The sequence below is a fragment of the Sminthopsis crassicaudata genome, chromosome 6 (genome assembly GCF_048593235.1).
Source record: "Sminthopsis crassicaudata isolate SCR6 chromosome 6, ASM4859323v1, whole genome shotgun sequence".
In the NCBI taxonomy this organism is placed as follows: Eukaryota; Metazoa; Chordata; class Mammalia; order Dasyuromorphia; family Dasyuridae; genus Sminthopsis; species Sminthopsis crassicaudata.
Genome location: NC_133622.1, coordinates 244,534,564 through 244,548,582, shown reverse-complemented (window position 1 = coordinate 244,548,582; position 14,019 = coordinate 244,534,564). Strand labels below are relative to the sequence as shown.

The following is a 14,019-nucleotide window of genomic DNA, read 5'->3' as shown; positions in this document are numbered from 1 at the left end:
TTTATACAGGACAGTTATTATTGTGAACCATGCTCCTGCTTTTGCCCCCTATCGTCTTGCGTTAAGTAAAGCTGCAATCTGAGAGGATTTATGATAATAAACATTTAACAACAAATCAATGAATAAAAGTAAGGGCAGATTATCTACAAATCATAATGCAGCAGTTTGGGACAGATTTAAAATTAAGAAAAGATACGAATTTAAGCTCAATAGTGACATCTTTTGTTTATGTTTTGCTTTCGGGTTTTTAAAATGCTTTATAGTAATGGTCTCATTTGAAACTCACAATGACCCTGAAAGGTAAGTGCTACATTTGTCATTATCTCCATTTTCCAGATGGGAAATTTATATGAATTGTTCAAGCTTGCATAGATATTAAGTATCTGAGGCAGAATTTTATTCCAAGTGTTTTTCAAATTTAATTCCTTAGCTCTATTCACTAAGCCTAACTGCCTCAATAAATTTGTTCATTTGCTTTGCAGAGTAGTGTCTCGTCATTATCACATATCATTGTCAAAATATATAAAGGAAAAAAAAACAACTCTTTGTTTTACAGCTTTAAAAAGTTTTAGATTTTCTTTATAAACACTTTATGATTTTATTTATTTTGAATGTTATCCTCTTATAGACAGGCAAGGTGAGATCCAAATATTTAATTGTGTTGACTGAAATTCAACAGTTTCAATTAAATATTCCATTCATTGGTCTTGAGGATACAAGCCAATGTGCCTTCAAGGAATTTATGTCTAACTTGAAAAATAGAAAATATACTTTCAGAAGAAAATAAGGAAAAATTTATTATTGTTGTGAGAACACCAATGATATCAAGTGGGTGACACCATCACATTCAGGTAAATGGTATTTCTTTCTTTCTTTTTTTTTTTTTTTTTTTTTTTTTTTTTTTTTTTTTTTTTTTGAGGCTGGGGTTAAGTGACTTGCCCAGGGTCACACAGATAGGAAGTGTCTGAGACCAGATTTGAACTCAGGTGCTCCTGAATTCAAGGCTGGTGCTCTATCCACTGTGCCACCTACTTGTCCCCAGGTAAATGGTATTTAAGTAATGGAAGACTGAAATGTCACCAACCTAACTTTCTCCTTCAATGCCATCGGGGTCTAGTGGCAAGATATGTTTTCCTAGCATTATCAAGCTCCTCATTTCTTATAGCATAGTAGTATTCTTTAACAATCATACACTCCAACTTTTTAGCCATTCCCCAACTAATCAATGTTTGCACACTTTCCAGTTCTTTGCTACCATAAAGAGAACTGCTATAGATGTTCTAGAACATATATGTTCTTTTTCCTTTCTTTAATCATCTTTGAAAATAAACTTAATGTGGTCTTACAGCTTCAAAGTGCATAGGCAGCTTACTAATTCTTCAGGCATAATTCAAGATTACTCTCCAAAATGTTTGGATTAGTTTACAATTCTACCAACAATGAATGTGTCCCTTTTTTCTCTTAATTCTCCAATATTTGTTGCTTTTTCCTTTAATTATTTTAGCAAATGTTATATGTATAAAAAGATATCTCACGATTGTTTTAATTTGTATTTCTTTAAATTATAATGATTTAGAATATTTTTTTCATGACTATGGCTAGTTTCTTCCTTAACATTTTTAATTTATTCTCCATTTTGTTAACTTTTTCACAATGTTTGAATTGCATTTCCTTTTCAATCTTTCCTCATTCTTTTATTTGATTTTTAAATTCCCCTATTTTATTTTTTATGATTTTGTATCTTTTTCTAATTGTTTGACTTTTAGTTATCTATTTGCAGTTTGATGCCTATTGAAAATTCCATAATTTCTTTTTATTTCAGGTGAATGAGGCATATCCAAAATGATATAAATAAAGAACAGAACAGAAGTAAATGAGTTTATTCTCATAGGAATAGCAGATATTCGAGAGCTTCAAGTTCCCCTCCTCATAATGTTCACCATCATCTACCTCATTATCCTCGTGAGGAACTTGGGATAGTAGTCATTATCTTCTGGGACTCCCGCTTGCATATTCCAATGTACTATTTTCTCAGTAAACTTCTTTGGTAGATTTGGGTCATTCCTCAGCTTTCACACCCAAGGTTACGGCTGGTTTTCTCACAGGGGGCAAGGTCATCTCCTACAATGGATGTGCTGCAGAAATGTTCTTCTTTTCAAGCTTTGTCACTACAGACAATTATCTCCTGGCTGTTAGGGCCTATGATCGCCACACAGCTGTGTGTAGGCCCCTATATTATATCACCACTATGACATCGATTGTGTGTACTTGTCTGAACATTATTGCACATGTCTGTGAATTTTTTTTAACTCTGCTATTGTCACTGGACAGACCTTTAGTCTGTCCTTCTGTAGTTCCAATGGTGTCCATCACTTCTCCTGTGACATTCCTCCTCTTCTGGCTCTCTCCTGCTCTGATGTATACATCAGTGAAATGATACTCATTTGCTGCCTCTTTTGGACTCTGTTTTATCTGTATATCCCATATATGCATTTTTGTTGCTGTCCTGAAGATCCAATCTATTGAGGGCCACCAGAAAGCCTTCTCCACTTGTCACCTCTCTGTAGTGTCCATATTTTATGGGACAGTCACCTTTATGTACTTACAACCCAACTCTAACCATTCTAGGGACACAGACAAAGTGACTTTGATATTCTACACTATGATCATTCCCATGTTGAAGCCTCTAGTCTATACCATGAGGACTAAAGACATTCATGTGGCTTTCAGGAAAATCTTATGGGGGAAAAGACTTCATAAGGCTTAGCATTTTGCTTAAGAGAAAACAAAATCTGAAATATAATTCTCTAGACTTTAGATCCCAAATCATTTTATTATCTTAAATATTCTTAAACTCAGTTCTACCTTTTCTAGATACAGTGTGATATAAGAGGAAAAGGGATTATACTTTAGAATGAAGAGAAACATGGATTCAAATGCTGACGTTAACACTTACCAGCTATGAGACCAAAGTCTCTACCATTGATTTGTAGGATCTTGTAATAGATATACATGAATACATTGCAGTGCAGAAGTAAAAACACCCAGTCCAAATCCTACTTCTGTGGTTCACTTAGAAGAGTCAGATTACCTTAATGAGCTTTAATTTCCTTATCTACATAGTGAAGGTGTTGGACTAGATGAACATTTCAGTCTTTTTTAGCTCATACTTAATGATTTTATGATAATGGTGAAGTAGGTGATAGATTTACTTTATTAAGTTTAGGAGCTCTAAATTTACAAATCAATATTAATTTAGAGTCCACTAGGTAATTGGGGATACAATGACATAAAATGAAATTTTCTTACTCACTGAATTATAAAGACTCATTTTGTCTTCCAATAATTGACTAGTTGAGATTTATAGAGCCATACTGACCTTAGTTTCTACCTCTTCCTTTGGTCAATAGAAGTAAACTGGCTGCTCCCCTTTTCCTCTCTGTCCCTTTTCCTTCTTCCCCCTCTCTCCTTTTCCCTTTTCTCCTGCTCTTTCCTTTCTTTCTTCCCCATGTTCACTGCTAACTTTTGAAGAGGGAAGTTTCACTGCAATGATGTCAGAAGTCAGAGTAGAAGAAATTAAGAAGAGAATGAGAGAAGAGAGAGAGTAAAATCACCTGTTGTCCATGGTCTTTATTTGCTGAGGCAGTTGGGGTTAAATGATTTGCCCAGAGTCACACAGTTGATAACAACAATGTGATTTTAAGATTTTCCCTATTTGGAGGTCCAGCAGTTAGCTATTGGACCCTTCTTTCTGTTACTTAGCTTTCAGGCTCTCAAAGTTCAGAGAGATTGAAATTCATAGTTCCCAATGGTCTCAGCTGCCTGTTTTGATTTCTCAGCTCTAGGGCCCTGACCAGGCCTAAGACTGAAATGATGAGCAAACTGATTTCAGAAAAGACTGAAAAGACATGCATGAACTGATGCTGAGTGATGTAAACAGAATCAGGAGAGCTTTGCACAAGGTAATACACTATTGTGTGATGATCAATTATGACAGACTTAGCTCTTACTCAGCAATATAGTGATCTAAGACAATTACATCATACTTAAACTGAAAATGCCATCCACTTCTTGAGAAAGAATTATAGACACTGAATGTGTGTCAGAGCATACTATCTTTGCTTTGTTTTGTTTTTCATTTCTTGTGGTTTTCCTCCTTTTATTGTGATTTTTCTTTCACAACATGAGTAAGATAAAAATGTTTAAAATGTGTGTGTGTGTGTGTGTGTGTGTATAAGTTATTGCTTGCTGTCTTGGAGAGGGAGGATTAAGGAAAGAAGGGAGAAATATTGGAACTCCAAATATTTCAAAAGTCAAAGTTGAAAAAAACTATCTTTATATGTAATTAGCAGAAAAACTATTAAGTTAAAAAAATCACCAAAGATATCTAGCAACAGGAGATTGAGGCTCGGAAGTATTCTCTGTGGATATAGGACTGCCCTGTGGGTGGGATCCTGTCCATATTGAGATAGCTTCATAATGGGTGACGACTCTCTTGCTGATTGGCTGAGTGTGTGACCTCACAGGCCCTTTATAAGCCCACTGCAGACAGCAGTTGCTCTCTTTAACCTGGCTCCCTAGCCTGAGGTAGCCAAGCCAAGCCAAGTGGATGGATAGCCGAGAGGTAAGGAGTTTAGTAGTGAACACGTGGGTCTTCTGACCAGGTGTTCACTAGAGAACCAACAAGTCAGGGCATTATGTGAGTAGGTATAATAAAGGCTTTTAAGATTACACATGGCTGTTCTTGAGTGCATTACCGGTTATTAAACTACTATTCAAGAAATTGTGGCCAGAGACCTTTGAAAGCCTCAGAGGAGGTGAGCCAGGTAGAGTTGACACTGCAAAGGTCAGTGGTCAAAGGTACTCTGTTGGGCCTAGGACAGACTAGTAATTGTAACTGCCAGGAGGAGCAGACTAGTAATTGTAACTGCCAGGAGAGCACGTTACACCCCTCTCTCTGTATGCCAATCTGGTTCTGTTTTGATCTTGTTTCCCTCTCTCCCTCCCTCATCTCTCTCTATATGCCTCTTTCTGTCTCTGTTTCTGTATTTCTCTGTGTCTCTGCCTATGTCCTGTCTCTGTCTATCTCTGTCTCTGTGTCTCTCTTTTTCTGTGTGTCTCTCATCTCTCTTTCTCCCTCCCTTTCTCCATCTTTCTCTCACCACACCAGAGCAAGCCATATAGACATAAATTCTATGTCAATGTGTAGAATGCACTCTGATCACTCAAGGAACAAAAATGACACTTTTGGATGGAGGGACATGGTGAGCCTAATGAACTTATTAGAAACTGCAAAAGGGAGTTCAAGTTTCTGATCCTTTTTTGCCTTTCTCTTCCTCATCAGAACAGAGATTAGACACCAATCAAATTCCCTGTTGTTCAAGATAGCAGAAGTCAAAGCACTGGTGGGGATCTGCAGCAGAAACCTATGGCCTGTATTCTGGGGCTCTCATTTAGCCACTGAATGTCCTAAAGAGAGAAAGCATTTCCTGATGCAGCATGGTCTTTGGAGAAAAAGGAGAATCATCAGCTTAATCCATGCTCACTGCCTTCCTAGAGGAGTAAATCCAGGCACTCTTTGGATAGAGGTTCTATAGTGAAAAAAGCAATTTAGTGGAGAGAGCACAGGTCTTTGAGTCAGATTCTTTCTCAGATAATTATTAATTGGGTTACTGAATGAATCATCTATTTTATCACCTTCACTTTCTGCATCTATAAAAGCTTTACAAGCACCTCCCTCCCTGAGTTGTAAGAAATCAAAGCCATAACACATGTAAAGTATTCTGCAAAACTTAAAACACTTATAAATCATAGTTTATTATTATTGCCATTAACATTATCACCATCAATCATCAATATTTTTTTGAGGAGGATCAATCATTTAATTCATACACAGCCTCATACTTGGACAGCAAAATGAGTTGCTTGGATTTCAATACTTTTTTGGTCACACCCAATGTTGGAATACCTATAAGAAGGCAAATAAATCATAAGGTAGCCTTGGAAATTTACAAGGGTTTCTGCAGAAGAAAGGGATTTCAATAGGATATCAGCATGGTACCATGATGACAATCCTAGCTTCATGTCTGTTCCAACTGTTCAGTTCTTTGGCTGGTTTATTTATTTCAACATCTGGGTAAGGGGTTCTATAGGGTTTGGTTTTTTATATTTTGATTTTTTTCTGTAGGGCCAAATAAAGGATTTCTCAAGATCAATTTGCTATGATTGTGTATGAGATGGAGATATATTTAGATTGCTTTTTAGAGAAATCTTGAAACAGAAATATTATTTATATTTATAATAAAAAATTCGCTGGCACTAGACCAAGAGTAGAGTCTAATTTCTCAGGTAAATTGAGCCATTGACTATTCTCTAGGTTTGGCCATTCAGCCAGTTCTGATTTATTCTAAGTGTGCTCCTGTCTAACCTGCCTCTCTGTATCTTGTCCCCAGAATATCATGAGAAAGACTTTGTAAACTACAAAAATTTACTTTGTAAATCTACAGTATTCCTTTGACGCATTATTCTACTCGAACTTTATGTGCATATATCCTTTAGAAAATATAATCCCTAAGGAGACTTTGCAAGGGTTAATATACAGTTATAATTTTACAGATTGGACAACTGAGGTCAAGAAAACAATGTGACAAAGTTAATAAATAAGAGGCAGCTCTAGGACTCTGGCTCTCTAAACTCTAACTTTTAATACTTTTTTCCTGCAGTACATCATAATTCAGTATGATATTTGAACCCTCACAATTCTATGAGCTACACAGGGAAGGACTGTTAGCCTTATTTGACAGATGAGCAAGTTCAAACAAATAGTAGTTAAGTGCCTTGCTCAAGATCCCATTGCAAGGATCTCAAGGCCAAGATTCCCAATAACAAAGGCTTTTTCTGCTCTACATCCCTAACAATGAACTAAGAAAGACAAAGACAATTACAGGGAAATAATCTCCATGGACGAGCAGTTTGCTCCCCATGGTCAGGGAAGAATTTAATGGTTTGTTTATTAGTTGGCTATAGAGCCAATTTTTTCTCCACAGACTCCCAAGTCTGTATAAAACCCCTCCCTAATCCACATCTTGAGTCAGAGTTGCACAACATATAACTCTTTCAGGGCCCAATGCTGTGAGACCAATCTAGGGAAGGTGTCTGAGTCATTCATTCATTTAGTTTCCATTGCTCTGTCAATCAACACAAGGAAAGATCATTAAATCTACTGCCTTCCATGAAGCAGCAATGGCCAAGGATGATCTCTCTAGAACTAAAGACCTTTGAACACTTAGCATCAGGTATTAGGGGAGACTTTCTTCATCATATTCATTTTCTTTCTCAGTCTAAGATTTCAAGCACCTGACCCCTGTAAAGGTGCCTGGCCATCTTTCCCCTACAAAGGCCCATCTACCTTTCTTCATGAGTCATTCAGATTCTGAAAAATCCAATACTCATCTGTTGGGACTGTAGGGCATTTTGTTTTAGGGTTTTAGATCTGGAATCTGGAAGATTAGTTTTATATCTTGTTTCTAAAAAATTTTACCTGTGAAATCATAGCAAATTATTTCATCACTCTGAGTCTAAGTATCAACCATAAAATCAAGATTATTGTCCTTATAAAGGACAGCCATTGTTATAAACTATGCTCCTGATTTTCCCATCTGTTGTCCTGCTTTAAGAAAAGAGGAAATCTGAGAAGAGATGGATGATAATGAGCATTTAACAACAAACCAGTGAATAATAATAAGGGCACACTGTGTACAAATTATGATGTTGAAATTTGGAACAGATTTAAAATTAAAAAAATACATGGTTTCAAGCTCAGTAGTAACATATTTTATTTACAATTTGCTTTAGGGTTTTCAAAATGCTTTCAAGCAATGATTTCATTTGAAACTCATAATGACCCTGAAAGGTAAGTGCTACAACTGTCATTATCTACATTTTCCATAAAGAAAAATTGAGAATGGGAAAATTTAATGAATTGTTTGGGTTCACATAGATTATAAGTATCTGAGGTACAATTCTATTCCAAATTTTCTTCAAATTTAAGTCCTTAGCTTTGCCACTAAGCCTAATTGCCTTAAAAACTCTGTTTATATATTCTATAGAGAACTGTCTCATCATTAATATACATGGGTGCCAAAGTCTATATGGGAAATAATGTCCTACTTTTATAGCCCTTAAAATTTTAGACTGTATAAACACTTTTTGTCTTAGTTAATATTAAAGTTATTATCCTCTTAATCAGGCAAAGTGAGACCCAAAGATTTGTGTTAAATGAAATTCAACAATTAAATGTAATTTAACTTACTAAGTGCCTTCTATATTTCATTCATTGGCTTATATCCTAAGGATATACAAGTTAAATGTGTCCTTAAAGAATTGATGTCTAACTTTAAGAATAGAAAATGTAGCTAGATAAGGAAATAAGAAAAATTATCATTGCTGTGAAAGGACTAATGACATTAGGAAGGTGAAGCCATGACATGCAAGTGAATCGGATTTATGTGAGAAAAGGCAATGCAAAGTCACCATCCTTATCCTCTTCTCCCGAGTTATCTGGATCCAGAGCAAGTTATAGGCCAGGATTTTTGGAGATGGTCCTGAATGCAATGAGAGACAGATCTTTTTAAGCTGAGATCTTTAAAAGATCTTATTTTGTCTAAGATAATGCCTACTCAGTAATTAAGGCTATGATTAAGTGCTTAAGAAATGATGCAAGAAATGGCTGTTTTTACCTAGTGAAAAAAATCAATCTGTAATAGAAAAGCCCTCCAGGTTTCTTGCCAAAGCAGAAACAATTATTATTTACACTCACTCTGAGCCATCCAAATTCAAACAATGAGGCCCCATTGACCTGGGAGCTAATAACCAATCAATCAATAAGAGCCAAAGTGATTTGGGTTTAAGGCATGGTCCTTAAAAATGAAATCCAGTCTGTAAACCCCAAGATATCTTAAGAGGTTTCAGAAATGAATATATATATATATATATATATATACATATATATATATGTATATATATATATATATATATATATATATTCCTATAAGAAAAAAATATATAATTCAAAGGCATGTGGTATAGTGGCTGGACAACTTTAGGGACTGTAAACCTCAACTTAGGTAATGCCTCTGTTGTCCTTGGTCAAGCTATTTTATATGCATTATATTCCCTCTAAGCAACTCTCTTAAACCTAAATTTTAAGGCAAGATCTGATGTCATTTGGTAGAGATTTCCTCACTACAAATTTCCTATGCTAATGAAATTAAAGTTTAAATTTTGAAAGAAAAAAGTAATATAATAAAAATACTCCAAACTCCCCCTCCTTTTCCCCAACAAAACTGAAATTTTAGAGATTATAATCAATACTGGATGCCTGATACAAACTATCTTTTTTTTTTGTCTTTTGCTCATTGCTCCAAGCTAGATTGAATACAGGAATTTCTTCAAATTAAACTTGTGATAGCTTATGTTTAGATTTTCCTAGATGTATATTTCCTCTTCTCCTATGGAAAAATGAAATATACAAGATTTAAAAAAAGCCTTTATTTCACTCTGAACAAAATGAATGTGATATAAAATACACGGACAAGAATCGATAATTTATTTATTTAGCCATAGAAAGATGAGTTCCAAAGCCCCCAAAGGTATAAAATTGTGCATACCCTCTGATCCAGTGATTACCACTATTACTACCTCTATATCCCCCAAAAGGGAAAGGGACCTAATTACACAAAAATATTTTATCTGTTCTTTCTGTGGTGATTAAGAATTGTAAATCAAAGGGATATCCTGATCAACTGGGGAAAATGTAGTATATGATCAAAATAGAATATTATTATTGTGCTATAAGAAATGACAAGCAGAATTACAGAAAATTTCAGAATTCCAGAAATTTCAGAAAAAACCTGGAAAAACTTACATGAACTGAGGCATAATGAAATGAACAGAACTAGGAGAACATTGTACAAAGTAATGGCAATAATATTCAATGAGGAACAAAGAATGACTTAGCCCTTTTCAGCAATACAATGATCCAAGACAATCCCAAGGGATTAATGATGAAACATACTCTCCATCTCCAGAGAAAGAACTAATATTTCCTGAATACAGACTAAAGCATGATACTTTTCACTTGCTTTCATTTTTCTTTTATTCTAATGTTCTTTTACAAAATGACAAATATGAGAAGGCTTTACATAATTGCACATGTATAACCTATATCAGATTGCTTACCACTGCAAGGAGGATTGATAAGACCAAAGGAAAGGATAAAATTATTCTACATATACTTCTATTGATCAGTTCATGCTCTGGATGAAGACAGTGTATTTCTTTGTATGTTCTTTATAGTTAATTTGGGTATTTAAAATAAAATAATGTTCATTTATAGCCCTTGCTAAAACATTATGGTTATTATGCTTGCTAATTAAATGGAAAGGGTACAAAAAAGCTACTTGGGCATAATTCCATTGCTTTTTAAAATAGTTGTATCATTTTGCAATTCTACAAACAATAAATTAGCATCCCAACTTTCCCACATAAAATTCTCCAAAATTTTTCACTTTCCTCTTCAATCTTTTTAGCTAACCTTATTGGTGTAAAATACCATCTGAAGATTATTTTCATTTGCATGTCTCTCATTAATAATGATTTAGAACATTTTTAATTGCTTGTAAATTGTTTTGATTCTTTCATTGAAAATTGCCTCTTTCTATCATTTAAACATTTCTCAGTTGGAAAATGACTTGTATTCATACAGATTTGACAGAATTCTAATTACTATTAGTGAATTTTCTTCTATCTTATTTTTGCTTACTATGTTCCTTTAAAGTCTCTCTTTTTGCCCCATCTCTATTACCTTCTCTCCTCTCTTTACCTTCTTATTTCTTATTGTACACACTCCTCTAAAAGCCCCTCTCTTATTTTCTCCCCCACACTTCTAGTTTTATCCTATGTACCCTTTTAAAAGTCCTTCCTCTACTTTATCCCCCACTTTCCTCATTTCTCTAGAAATTGAGGAGACTTTTAAACTTCTTCAGATGCATACCTTGTTTCTTTTTCAACCCAAAGGTTCCAATATTACCAGCCTTCAGCCTCCATCTCATTATGCTGTATTAGTTCTTCTTTTAATTTTTTGTTTTTATGAGATAATTGCTCCTTTTTGACTTTCCTATCCACGTTGTTTTTTTTTTAAATCTTCATACACATTTCAGCCACAACCTCTCTTTCAAACTACTTTAGTAATGATAACAGTTTTAAGCATATTGATAACATTCTCATATACCAGAAGCAGTTTAAACTTATTATAAGTAGTATTTAATAATTTCCTTTATTCTGAAATATTTATATTGAATTTTCTACTAAGTTCTGGTCTTTTATTACAAATACCTGAAAGTCCATCAGTTTATGTTCTTTTTTTCATTCTAGATTATATGCATCTTTGCTGGATAACTTATTCTTCTCCTTTGTTCTTCAAAATATATTCCAGGACCAATAGTCCTTTAGCGTGAAAGCTGCTAAATCTTATGAAATCCTGATTGTTTTCCTATGGCATTTAAATTGTTTTTGTTTCTTCTTAATTGCAATATTTTCTTTTTAACTTGGGAATTTTGAAATGTGGCTCTGACATTCCTATCAGTTTTCTTCCTATGACATCGTTCAACTGGTAATTAGTGTATTCTTTCAATTTCTACTTTACTTTCTTGTTCTAAAACTTCAGGGAAATTTTCCTTAATAATTTCCTGTAATATTGTATTCAGATTAAGTTTTTATCATAACTTGCAAGTATTTTGACAATTCTTAAATTGCCTCTCTTCAATTTGATCAGAACAAATCAATTGTTTTTCTAATGAGGTACAACATATTCTCTTCTACTTTTCCTAATTTTATTATATTGTGATGTCTTATAACTTCATTCAATTCCACTTGCCCAACCCTAGTTATTTTCTTTCTTAAGATTTTTGTCTCTTTTTTCTAATTGGATAACTTTTCGTAAATCTCTTGGATTGCTTTTATCTCCCTAATTTTCCCTCATTCTCTCTTATTTGATTTGAGTTCTTTTTTTTTATTTTTTCCATATGATTTTGTATCTCTTTCTCCATTTTATTGACTTTCCTATTTTCTTGATTTTTATTTCTTATTATTCTCCTTACACATTTTCTAATCTAATCAAATGGACCTTGCAATTTTCTCCCCATTCAGAATATCTCATATGTGCCAATATGTTCAATATACAACACCAGAGTTAATACTTCAGGGAATTCATTGTGCTTAGGAATCATTTAAAAATATTCATTATTTAAAATTAAATACTAGATAAGAAAAAACAAAATACGAAATAACAATATAAAACATTTTCATGTGCCAAGCAGAACATGAGAGAGGATTCAAAATATGTAATAATAAATTTCCAATTCTATAAAGCATATATATATATATATATATATATATATATATAAAATAGATTATATTTGTTTTGGATAATATATTATATTGTCCATCTTTTTGTAGCTTCCTTGAAGGTTATTATTTTGTTCACTGCTATGCAATTTTTACATTATTCTTTTTCCAACTTTCATCACCCCCATCTTCCCTAACCAGGCTACAGTTAAGCATGGGTATATTTATATACATATATATATATGTATATATTATACATATATATTATATATATATTATGCATATATATTATATATATATTATATATATTATACATATATATTATATATCTATAAAACACTAAATGTCTACATGCATACATAAACACATATATGCACATATAAATATTTACTTAATTTCTTTTTTATTACAGGTGAATGATTCATTTCCCAAATAATATCCATGAAGAACAGAACAGAGGTGAGTGAGTTCATTCTCAAAGGAATAACAGACACTCCAGAGCTTCAAGTTCCCCTTTTGATAATATTCACTATTATCTATCTGATCATCCTTGTGGGGAACTTGGGGATAGTAGTCATTATCTCCTGGGACTCCCACTTGCACACTCCAATGTACTTTTTTCTCAGTAATCTCTCTCTAGTAGATTTTGGTTATTCCTCAGCTGTCACACCCAAGGTTATGTCTGGTTTTCTCACAGGGGGCAAGGTCATTTCCTACAATGGATGTGCTGCACAAATGTTCTTCTTTTCAAGCTTTGTCACTACTGAAATTTATCTCCTGGCTGTTATGGCCTATGATCGCCACACAGCTGTGTGTAGGCCCCTACATTATACCACCATCATGACATCGAGTGCATGTACTTATCTGACCATTATTGCACACATCAGTGGATTTTTTAATTCCGCTATTGTCACTGGACAGACCTTTAGCCTTTCCTTCTGTGGATCCAATGTTGTCCATCACTTCTTCTGTGACATCCCTCCTCTCCTCGCTCTCTCCTGCTCTGATGTACACATCAATGAAGTGATACTCTTTATCTTAGGAGGATTCACTGCTACCTTTGGACTTTTATTTATCTGCATTTCCTATTCATTCATCTTTGTGGCCATCCTGAAGATCCAATCTACTGAGGGCCGCCAGAAAGCCTTCTCCACCTGTGCTTCTCACCTCTCTGTGGTGTCCATTTTTTATGGGACAGTCATCTTTATGTACTTACAACCCAACTCTAACCATTCTATGGACAAAGACAAAGTGACTTCGATCTTCTACACCATGATCATTCCCATGTTGAACCCTTTAGTCTATACCATGAGGAATAAAGAGATTCATGTGGCTTTCAGGAAAGCTTTATGGGGGAAAAGACTTCTTAAGGCTTAGCATTTCACTTAAGAGAAAACAAAATCAGAAATATCATTCTCTAGACTTTAGCCCTCAAATTATGATATTATCTTAAATATCCTTAAGCTCAGTTCTACCTTTTCTAGATACAGTGTGAAATAAGAGGAAAAGGGAATACACTCAGAGTGAGGAGAAACATGGATTCAATGCTGACACTAACACTTACTACCTATGAGACCAAAGTCTCTACCATTGATTTTTAGGGGCCTGTGATAG

The 14,019-nt window shown here is 34.2% G+C and overlaps 1 protein-coding gene and 1 pseudogene across 1 annotated transcript; both read left to right on the top strand.

The window, feature by feature from the left end:
- The first annotated feature begins 265 nt into the window (after positions 1 to 265).
- On the top strand, positions 266 to 2,767 carry LOC141547553 (olfactory receptor 5B2-like; annotated as a pseudogene).
- Positions 2,768 to 4,561: 1,794 nt separating this feature from the next.
- LOC141547552 (olfactory receptor 5B21-like) lies at positions 4,562 to 13,782 on the top strand. The gene is made up of 5 exons (XM_074275939.1): positions 4,562 to 4,624; positions 5,345 to 5,561; positions 7,855 to 7,912; positions 12,818 to 12,864; positions 13,103 to 13,782. The coding sequence occupies exons 4-5, from the start codon at positions 12,822 to 12,824 to the stop codon at positions 13,780 to 13,782; spliced, it is 723 nt and encodes a 240-aa protein (XP_074132040.1). The 5' UTR covers positions 4,562 to 4,624; positions 5,345 to 5,561; positions 7,855 to 7,912; positions 12,818 to 12,821.
- Positions 13,783 to 14,019: the final 237 nt, after the last annotated feature.